This window comes from Onychostoma macrolepis, chromosome 11 (genome assembly GCF_012432095.1).
Source record: "Onychostoma macrolepis isolate SWU-2019 chromosome 11, ASM1243209v1, whole genome shotgun sequence".
Classification (NCBI taxonomy): domain Eukaryota; kingdom Metazoa; phylum Chordata; class Actinopteri; order Cypriniformes; family Cyprinidae; genus Onychostoma; species Onychostoma macrolepis.
In genome coordinates, this window is record NC_081165.1 from 1844202 (window position 1) to 1856254 (window position 12053).

At 35.8% G+C, this 12053-nt stretch overlaps 1 protein-coding gene across 1 annotated transcript in view; it reads left to right on the forward strand.

Moving 5' to 3' along the window:
- acap3b (ArfGAP with coiled-coil, ankyrin repeat and PH domains 3b) overlaps nt 1-12053 on the forward strand; it is a 90904-nt gene that overhangs the window by 24859 nt on the left and 53992 nt on the right. Inside the window, exon 2 of the mRNA XM_058791567.1 lies at nt 10995-11052. Coding sequence (XP_058647550.1) covers nt 10995-11052 — 58 coding nt within the window. The remainder of the gene's footprint in view (nt 1-10994; nt 11053-12053) is intronic.

Consider the following 12053-nt stretch of genomic DNA (forward strand, 5'->3'; position numbering starts at 1 on the left):
TCAATGCCAGTCACACTTGGCACAAACTCTGTTTTTAAATAACAGGGAGTATACTGTGCCAACCTGATCTCACAGAATTCCGTGTAATGACCACGGACTTAATTAACCCCCGAATCTGTGGTGGCATCACGGAATCACCAAAAATTCCGTGATGGGCTCACAGAAGTGATACCAATGTAAGTCAGTGACGGGCATCAACCGTGATCCATGCACGGATCCACTGGTTCAACACTTTAAATAGGAAACCCTTAGCATCAATATGCCGACGCGATACTGGGAAATTTATCGTCATCATTATTGTTCAGAACTGGGTAGGTTTAGGGTAGGGGTGGGGTCAGGTACTCCAGTGAAAGTATAAATTTATATACAAAATATAACCGCATCGGAGTCAGTGAACCAGTGAATCCGTGCATGGACCACGGTCACAGATTCGGGGATAATTAAGTCCGTGGTCATTACACGGAATTCTGTGAGATCAGGTTGACTGTGCTGTAATTCAGAATGGAGCAATGCCATACATTTTTAAAAATTCATAATTGGACACATATTGCATGCATTGTCATTTAAATATCAACTGTTTACCTCAAAAAAGCAATCATTCATGCATGTTCAATAAATGAAACATCCTCCGAAATATTTAGATTTGATCATTTAGAGCAAATGTTGAATCAAGAATGTGAACACATGCAAAATCCTCTATTTTAGCTGAAGGCATTGTGCACCAGAACCAACCAGTCGTTGTGAAACCAAACAAATTGTTCTGCGTCTCCAACTCAAAAAAAGATCCTCTGTTCTTTCAGTTTTGCAGATAAAGCGCCTCACATTTGTTGTTTTGGTTGCTTATAAAGTAAAGCCTGTAAATAGCGGACACATGTGGACACAGATTGATATTCAGTGATCCGTTTGCTGTGGGTCCTGAAGGCCCCAGTCATTCAGCGGATGAAAACAGCCCCTGTGTTGGCCTATTGAGTTTGTTTGCTAACAGTCCGGGCTTTGTGAGCAGAAGCAGCTCAGGGAATGTGCTTAGCTGCGCTAGGACTCCGAAGACAGCGTAGCATTTTAGTAGACGCGCAGGTGTCTTTATAATTCCCCACATCTGAGTGCATCCTTCATATGTAGAAGATATATAGCTGTATTGCAGCTGTGTTTAGCTGTTTCACGCTCTTAGAGGTCACATGACTCACAGTCAGCTTGTGTTGGACAGTGAGAATCAAGATCATTCAAACTGAGCGGTAAAAGAGAGAAAATAAAGAACCGTCTCTCTGATTTTAGCTGATAAAGCGAGAGAGATCTGTGGGAAATCATTAAAGAAAGACAAATTAGATAGAAGAAAAAATGTGTACTTTTAAAGCAGCCATATTTTTAATCATCATTTATTTTTTCCCCTCAAAATTGCTTATCTTGGCCGTCAAATGGGTTACGGTTTCTCTCTCAGCAAATCATAAAACCTGCAAATTCCACCATAGCAGTTTAACAGTCTATAAAATAAAGGATGTTTATAGAAAAGCAAGGACATTCCAGCAATGAAAACTACAGGACATCAACTCCACTAGAAAGGAAGACACTCAGAAAGTTTATAGTTGCCGTTCTCACTTTACATGTTGAATTTAGGGGAAGGGAATTAGAGGAACTTGATTTTATTCACCAGGTTTGATGGGTTATAAAAATACAGGGAAAATAATAAACCAGCAGTCATAAACCGTGAGTACATGTGCCACTATTTTTCCTTTTTTTTTTACTATTATTTGAATATATATTTGATTAATATAAGTAATAATTAATTAAATGAGCAATAAATAATAAAAATAATGAATTGATAACTTTTTAACCTTAGTCATATATATGCACATATACATATGTGCATATACTACCAGTCAAAACATTGGAATCATTAAAGTTTTTCTCTCTAAACAACAAAATTAGAAATGTACATCCCCTTGGATGGCAAAGCTGAATTTTCAGCATCATTACTCCAGTTTTCAGTGTTCTTCTTCTTCGTATTCTTCTTTGTATTCCTTGTATTCATATTCTTCTTCATATTCTTCATATTCCTATTATCATAATCAGTGTTGAAAACAGCTGCTTAATATTTTTTGTGGAAACCACAGACATTTTTTCAGGATTCTTTGATTTCATATAAAGTTCAAAAGAAAAGCATTCATTTTATTAGATTTTATTTTATTTTTTTGTAATATTAGACATGTCTACAAACAAAAAAATAAAAATAAGCAAGCAATCAAGCCATTTGTATGCTGTCTAAGCTAAAAAGATGAGCTAAAAAACGTTTTCAATTTTACATTTTCAAGAAAATTAACCTGCATATTAAAAATGAAATAGAAAAGAAAAAAGAAAATATTTGAACATGGACAAAAATTACATTAGCTTAAAATGTTCAGTTCATAGGTGATCATGACAGACTGATTCATTATTCATGATTCATGTTGTCTTTAAAATGTTGTGCATATTTTACACCCATCTGCACCCAGCAGTTTTTCCAGTGTTATCAGTGTTTGTCTTGTTAAACTGCCACCTTTAGATCATTGTAGCCTGAAGCTGAAAGATATTTAATGCTGTGGGTTTGGCCACAGAGCTGTTTAAATGAAGAAACTCCAGGCCTCTGAGTCTCACCTCAGGGCTGATCTGAAATGTCAGGCGGAGAGTTATGAGCGCAGACTCATGTGATGCTTACGCACATGCGCGCACATACACATGCTCGCGTGGGGCTAAGAATAGCTTTCGAATGGATGCATGGATGGATGGATGGATGGGAGGCTGCGCGGCCGAGCTGAAGATGAAAGACACGTGCGCCCCCCCACCATGCCACACCAGTGTCCGGCCGCTCACTCACGTCAACAGGGCACATCCCAGAGAAAGTGGGTGGAGCCAATCTGTCCAACCAGATAATGGTTAGAACGCAGGGTTAAGTGTCATGTCTCATCTGAACAGACACATACATGCAAACATAGCTGGATGTATGTGACCTTGCAGTCTAGCATCCACCCAAAATCCCTCATCTGATCATGAAGTTGGTGCTTCTGTGATCTAGTGGATTTGAAATTAAAAATAGATGTGAAACGTTTTGTCTTTGGCAGCAAGGATTTGGGACACACCCGACATCATAAATGTATGACATCTTTTAGAACATTTCCAAGTTATGAAAGTGTAAATTATGTCAATGTCTTTGACAACATTATCACATTTAATACTGCATAAAATATGACAGATTGGTGAGGTGTTGGATCAGTGCACCAGCAGATGGTCTAAAGCTCTCCAGTCACTGTAAATGAGAAATGTTGTCTCATAAACTGTGATATTATCACGTCATTGGACTCATGGTATCATGGCAACATACTGCGCCCAAGACCCTTTGCTAAACAAAACTGTGCCAGACTAATTCTGTATCTGCAGGCAACACTGAGACACTGTCATACTTTTCTGAAATCCAGTTATACTGTTAGTCAGAATCAAAAATAATTACTCTCTCAAAATTATTGCATTACTTATTTTTAATTATTTTCTAAACAAATTAACCTTGACCAGTTGAATACAATGATACGCATGATTACAATAAGACACTTTTAATTCTTTCAAATAATTAATATAAAATTGCAGAAATTATTTGTGAACTGACCAAAGTATTTAAAGTGAGCATGTTACATTTAAAACATACATGTTAACAATAGATGTTTAATCATTATTGTTTTATTTAGAATTCTCCTACATTCTATACAATATTTAATGCAATTACATTAGAAGTAACTGTAATTGAATTTTAAAAAATAAGAGTAATCCAATACTTTACTTTCTCGAAGAAAAAGTAATTATATTACACTCTCCTTCTCACCATTTCCTGTTTTACAAATTCCTGTTTTAAAAATTACAGCTCAAAAATAAATAAATTAATAAACCTAACAATAATAACAATGAGTTAAAAATGCATAAATAAAGTTTTAATGTTTAAAAAACAAAACATTGAATACTGATATTTAAAATGATTTAGAAAAAATGTAAATATACTTTAAATATAAAATTAAAATCGCCAGTAGGTGGCCGCAAGTTAGTCACTGCATGAGTGAGTCATTGACTACCTTTACATGGACATCAGTAATCTAATTATTTACCTTATTCTGAATAAGACAATATTATGATTAAGGTGTTTACATGAGTTGCGTTTAGAATAAGCCTTTCATGTTCCCGTTTTACATGTTATAATACATAGATCGATTGGCACATGTTATTACGTCCCCATGTGACGCCATCCGACGTCTCCTCCAGAATTTCACGTATAAACATATAGTTTGTCTTTGTGATGATGCCATAAACAGTTTTGGGTGTTTCATTTTTAATTTTATGAAAGCTTCAAGTGAAGTTAATTATTTGTACGTGCATACAGACAACGGCGGTGTTGAAACTCTTTTACAACAGTTGACCGCTGCTGTGTGTGTATCCTGTTGCAAAATGCTGCGAAAAGTCCTACACGACGGTAATAGTTTGATTAACATGTGTACATGTCTGTACTGGCCTTCAATAATGCGACTAAAATAGGAATACGCCACATGTCTTAATTCGATTTGTGTTAACTTCGATTTAGCCGGATTAAGGTAATCGAAAATCTCTGTTTACATGGTAGATTCAATCGTAATCGTATTAAAATCGGAGTATTGTTGTCCATGTAAACGTAGTCAATGAGTCATTCATTCAATAGATTTGTTCAAACGATTGATTTGTTAAGGAACGAAGCATTTGAATGTCTTAGTGAGTGAGTCATTGAATAATTCATTCAACTCATTCACTCAAAAGGAATGATTCATTCGGTAAAAAAACACCGTCTTGTGTTGCTCAGAGATGCAAAACAGTTCTGCTGTGGCTTTGTTTGGAACTACACTGTAAAAAATCAAAAGTTGAGAAAACTTCAATGTTTAAGGCAACCTGCTTCAGGACACTTTTGAGTTTGTATTCAGATTATACATTTACATTTACATTTATTCATTTTGCAGACGCTTTTATCCAAAGCAACTTTTTGGATTTTTCCATGATTACACCCCTTAATACCTGTTAGTGTGTATTTATTCCATTAGTTGAAGAGTTACTCCACCCCAAAATGAAAATTTTGTCATTAATTACTTGTTGTTATTAATGTTGTTCCAAACCCGTAAAAGCTTCGTTCGTCTTCAGAACACAATTTAAAATATTTTAGATGAAAACTAAATTGACTGCCAAGTAATTAACACTGTCAAGGCACAGAAAATAATAAAAAAACGTTGTCAGAATACTCCATCTGCCATCAGTGGTTCAACCGTAACATTATGAAGCTACGAGAATACTTTTTGTATGCAAAGAAAACAAAAATAACGACTTTATTCAACAATTCGTCTCCCGGTTTTCATCCGAAAGGAGTAACCCTTTGATGCTGCCGGGGGTGTTTTAGGAGTCAATACCTAAACTCACTGGAAAAGCCCACCTGCTGGGCAACTTGAAGGACTAATTCAGCTGTTTGTATGTGCTCAGGGTCTTCCTAACAATAGATCATGGGAATGTGGCATCCTTGACGCTCATCACAGCTCATATGTTGTCCAGCGATCATGAGTGTGGTTACTGTTGAGACTGAACAACAAAGCCTGACCTCATCCTCAGAACAAAAATAAGGATGTTCTTGCATTACAAATGCACATTGAGATTTTTTGTTTTAACAGGTTATTGCACAATACTTGTAGCATCAGTCTTGGCGATTAGTCCAAGAGATGCTCTCAGTGATGGTCCACACCTTCTGTAAGTGCTGTTTTGGACCGCAAGACTGGAGTTTGGCTTTGCAGCTCCAAACTCTCCCTCTCCCTTGAGAGAACCGTCAGCACTGAGACCCGAGCCAGGGCACACTCTGATCTCTGCGTCTTGGCTCTCATAATGTCCTCTAACATTGCTAAGAGCCAATGGGTCAATGACTAATAAGCGTCCAAGATAAAGAAAATTATTTTAAAAAAATCTATTTTAAAATTTTCTTCTCTTTGTATTAATGATGGTTTCATATGGTTAAAAAAAAAACTATTTTCAAAAAAGAAAGTTTAAGTTACAGTAAATGACTGAAAATGTGGTATAACCAGAAAGTAAAAATATATATATTTTCCTTTAACCTCAAATACATGTATGTATCCTAATTATTACTTTCAAAAATATTTTTAATATATTTTTCAGGGTACAAATATCCTTATTTATTCATTACTAAATATCATTGTTTTTGGTGACAATTTGCAGCCTGAACTAAATTTAAAGAGACTTATGGACCCTGGCACACAGTCATGCAGGAGTCCTGTCTACTCTATAATTTCCTACTTTGTTTTTTACCCCTGAAGCTTTACTTTCTCTTCCAAAGCTTTTTTTCTTGAAAAAGTATTGTGTTCCCCAGATAAACTTTATATTCATTTGCAAAACATTTGCTCTCGCTTGTAAAACATTTGCTTTCCCCCAAGAAAATGTCCTGAGAAGCTTTGCATTCGCTCACTCACAAAACATTTTTGTTTTCTTGCGAAACTATTGCATTCCCCAAATAAACTTTGTATTGTTTCGCAAAACATTCACATTTACTTACATTTTTTTTTCATTGAGAAGCTTTGCATTAGCTCACAAACCTTTTTTGTTTTCTTGAAACAAAATTGTTCCCCAGAGAAACTTTGCATTCCCTTACAAAACATTTGCGTTTACTCGTAAAACATTTGCGTTCCCTTGAGAAACTTTGCATTCACTCGCAAAATGTTCGCATTTACTTGCAAAAATGTGTTTCATTGAGAAGCTTTGCATTAGCTCACAAATGTTTTAGTTTTATTGAAAAAAAAATAAATAAATTGCATTCCCCAGAGAAACTTTGCATTCCCTTAAAAATATTTGCATTCCCTTGAAAAACATTTGCGTTTACTCACAAAACATTTGTGTTCCCCAAGAAACCATGCATTTGCTTACGAAATGTTTGTTCTCTCGCAAGACTGTTGCATTCACTCGTAAAACATTCACGTTCCCCTGAGAAACTTTGCGTTCACTCGCTCGCAAAACATTTTTGTTCTCATGCAAACTTTGTGTTCGCTCACAAAAGCACTGAAATATAGAACGCAAAAGTTTCTTGGGTGAACACAATATTTTTGTGAGGGAACGCCTGATCATTGAATTTTTTTTTACCGTGTCCCTTTAGGAGCTCCATAGAGGACAGTTGAAACACCCTGATGCTTGATTTATGCTCCCCAAAGAAATTGCAAACATGTTCATCGTAGAAAAGGTGTTATCAAAGTCTTTTATGTATGAATTGCATTTTTTTTTTTTTATGTTTTTTTTTTTATATATATAAAGAAACAGATCATGTCATTGACCCAATACATTCCTCAGCAGAAACAAAACATTTACATGTTGCAGTTGTCAGTCCGTTCCTGAACTGGTCTCAGCCAGTTGCAGTTGACCTTTACTGTTGGCTGTTTCCTCTCCATCTATTTAGCTGCGGCATTGAAGTGTTTAAAATGACTTAAAGCTGCTCAACAGTTTGTCTCAGAAGGCTAGTGACTGCAGCGGAGATGACAGAGGTGTTTAAATGGGTTTGTGTCTATGTGTGTATGTAGGTCTATGGAGTATTGATTGCTCATGACTCATAACAATATGTCTTGTTAGTATCCACACACAAGCAGAGCAGAAGCCCCCCCACTGCGACCTCTGTGCCCCACTTAGGGGGTTGTCATGACAACTGACCTTTCAGCCTGTGGTCCTGCGGTTTTTAAGTGTTTGTTCACCGTGTGGGTGCGTTTTGGGCTGATGGTTGAGTGGCCCCGGGAGGCCAGCGGTGCATTAGGGACAGAAACTCTCATGTGGCCAGAGATGGCATAAATGATTGGAGTTTGGCGTCAAGTTTTCCAAGAAACACAATCTGACAGTATCTTCCAAAGCAGAAGATAATCAAATTACCAAGAAGAGGCATATCCAGACATATGGGTGGCTGATATTTCTTGTTTTTTTGTTGTTGTTTTTGTTCTTCAGACTTTTATCTATGTAATGAAGCATTAAGCATGAAATGCCACTCTTTACTGTGATTTAACACCAGAAAATGATGGTAAGTGGCATGTAAGCATAAATGTAGAACAAATGCATTGACTTTATTAATATGTCAAAATGACATCTTGAAAGCAATATTTATTAGTGCGTATTATTCCATCAAAATATGGCTCCATTTCGGCTCAACTGTGATTTTGAAGACTCCACATCCAGTCAGTTCTTGATGTGTGTGTGTGTGTGTGTGTGTGTGTGTGTGTGTGTGTGTGTGTGTGTGTGTGTGTGTGTATATATATATATATATATATATATATATATATATATATATATATATATATATATATATATAATGTAAGAATGAGAGAGATATAGTTTTATAGTTGCCAAGAGAAAAGCATCCAGCATTAATATAGTGCATTAATGCCCACCCACTTTTTCAGTAGCCTTGGTTCTGCAAGTATTTTTCTATTCATTTTTCCATAAGGACCTTTAAAGAGTCCTTAATAAAAGAGTTATAAGCTGTGAACCAAACCAACCAGCTATGAGGTTATAGGATTACAAAATTAAATTTGGCACAAAAAAGCAAAAATCAGACAAAAAGATAAGGGTACATGCCTGGATATTTAACAGCTTCAATAAGGAAAAGAACTACAATCCCATGAAGCATTGCAAATGACAAAGTAAAAATGGTGGAGAAATATAAAACAACTGATTTAAAATATACTAATTGTGTATATACTGTATATAAACAACATTTATGTTTATTACAAAATACGAAATATATATATAGTGCTTCACTGGATGATCGCTGAGGAGTTCTGCTCTTAAACATGATTATTTAATAAGTAAAAAGCACATACCGTTTATCAACAGCCTCATAGCTCACAGCTGGTATGTTTTCAAAGGTTTTGGGGATTTTACTTTCAGAGTCTGACTGTTACATTAGAATTAAACGAACAGCTTCAAATGTGGCTCAGCAAATCAAAATGTGTAGTTTTATTGTTACACAAATAGTGTAAGAGGAAAGCAACATTTACTGAAATTTAAATCTGAGAATCAAAATGGTCACATGGTGTGACTATCCTGGTGTTTGTTCATACTTCCTCACAAAAGATCCAAATTTGTGATTTTGAGTTTGTTTACCAGCGATAAAATGGTTTTTGACCGAAAATTGAGTGAATTTCATTACAAACAAGTACTGTAACAGTACAACGATGGTAATTTTTGATATTTGCCGTATTATAGAAGGATTACTGTGTGATATACAGTATACTGGATATGTGTGCAAGGCTGCAAGCAGAGCCACACATATGCTTGGTGCCTGGATTCCTATCGGCCCTGTTTGAGTTAGCTAACGTGATAAATCTAAGTAACGGAGCATGCTGTGGAGGGAAAACCTCAGACGTCTCAACAGTGTTTCTTCAAACATGCACCAACTGTGGTGAGCTGACTAAGAGCAATGGCTTTTAGCTGGACTCTAAACTGGATTAAGAAGGCTTTCAGATAGTGTGAGATTAGATATGTCGTCATCCATTTATGAAATTGATGTTCATAAAGGTGTAACCTAATCTCAGAGCACGCCTGCTGCAGAGAGAGATAGTGTGAAGATGTAAATTGATACAGTCTTTCTATTGTCAATCTATATTGGCTACAAATAGGTTCTGGGATCAACTGTAGGTCATTGACGTTAAAGGGGCAATAGCATAATAAGAGATGCATCCCTTTGCAGTCAACCACATCAACTAAATACAGCTTAAAAGCCTCTATTGAACCTGAGTGCACATCTATATAGAGGATGACTGATGGCAGATATTTACTAGTGTTTGCTAAGGCATTGTTCCTAGTTCAGTGTCTTGACTTATTTTTTGTACATGCATTAAAAATACATTGACTTTTTTTTCTGAATTCAGAAATTTATTTAGCTATTTTTTTGGGTGGCATAAAGTCAACAATTTATGTTTGGTATGATATAACTACATTAAAATATAATAATATAAAATATTTCTTTAAAAAAACAAATATTTTAATCCTCATGTTGTGTTCCGGTCATTTTGACCCTGAAGAGGATTTTCTTTTTCCTGAAAATGTTAGCTAATGTTAATCGTATTGGACTAAAACTAAATGACTTTGCTCACACAGGGTATAACAACTGCCCCAAATTATATTTGATCATTTTTGTACTTTTGTATTTTTCCACACCATGTTATAACAGTGTGGAAAAATACAAAAGTACAAAAATACAGTGGTCGAGAGATCTCAACGCGCTGCAACTTCAGAAATTGCAAATAAATAAAACATCTGCAAAAGAATTTTATTTGCAGCGCGTTTTTTTGTTTGGTTGTGTTGTGAGCATTTGCAGCGCGTGTGTTGTCAAATTGATGAAGTTGTTTTCTTAATTTGCAGGTGTTTTTTCTGTTTGCAGCACATTGAGCTCTCTCGGCCACTGTACAAAAATGATCAAATATAATGCAATTACATTTGTGGTACTCCTGGTTAAAAATGGCCAGTGTATTATTACCAAATATTGGAGTTAATTTTTTTGTCAGCTTGTTTCCTTTAAATTAGCACAGGTTTTGTATTTCTTTTTGGAACGGATTGATCGTAAACCTCATTAATCTGAGTTTGTGCAATAAATAAATATTGCCAAAATTCGTCAATATACAAACTTATCTTGAGTTTGAGGTTAAATACATTTTGTCTAAAAAAAAAAAAAAAAAAAAAAAAATGGTAATTCATTACAAACAACTTCTTAGAGAAAATATTAACGCCTTTTTATGGTTCAATTTGTAAAATGTCAGTGTCATGATATTAAATCCAATGATATTTATGGATTAATAAATCACAATATCTGTAAAAAATAAATAAAATAATACCAAAATTTGAATGGTTTTGTTTATCCTTTCATATAACCAATTAGAAATGACTTTGATATATCTATCATCTAATGAATAATGTGTTTTCTTGTGTCTCTGCAGGGCGAATATCGATGAAGTTGAGACTGATGTTGTGGAAATAGAAGCCAAGCTGGATAAGGTATGAATAAACTCTGTTTGAAATAACTTCATTTCGTTTGATCAGTGTCTTCTTTGCCTTGTTTAATTGAGATGTTTGAGGCCTTCTTAATACTCCGCTGACTAAGCACTAGCGCATTGCTGCCTGGATAAAACAGCATAACAAATGTGGCCCGAACTAAATCCCAGCTCGTACGCCATACAGGATTAGGGGAATTCGAGAGAGAACCCCATTTAGCATTAGGATGCTGAACATTTGCATCAGGGAACTGCAGTCTTGCAGGTCTTTGCTGCTTCAGGGTGTTAGCAGAAGCTTCCAAATCTGCATGCAAGGGCAATGTCTACTCATTATTGCAAGTTTATCACAATATTAAAACCCCCGGACTTTTAATAAGCATTCAATTAGTGTAAGATGCTCAAATAAAAGCAAACCAGAGATGCGTGTGTGTACATACGCCAACTTTTAAAGGTAGCACAAACTGAATGCAAGATCGTGCAGCCCTTTGACAGACATATATTCATCAAATAAACAGGCTAAGTAAGCTTTCATTGGCTAAGCTAGCATATCGATATTCTTGAAATGTATTGTTGAAGGACTTAAATTGATAACAAAAGTGCTGCTTTGATAGCTGAAATGAAGCTAATTCTTCACAAAGCAGCTTTTAGCATGCTAGCATTCACTGAGAATAAAGCACAACATGCTAGAGAGTCGAGAGTGTCACGATCCTACTGGATCCCGGGAAACAAGGAGACGAGGAGCTCGGTAATAAGGATTTTATTTACTTAACTCAGGAACACAGGAGACATGGGACTTCCAAACAGACATATAGACAATTAACAGCTGACATGGAGACAGGGAAACACAGGGCTTATAAACAGTAGGAAATCAAACGAGGAGAACAGTAACAGGTGGGGAACAAATCAAACACGGCTGGAGACTAAAGAACTCATAATGACAGGAACAGGAACAAACCAAATATGGGCACGAGAGGAGGGGAAACAAGACAGGACTGACATTACTCC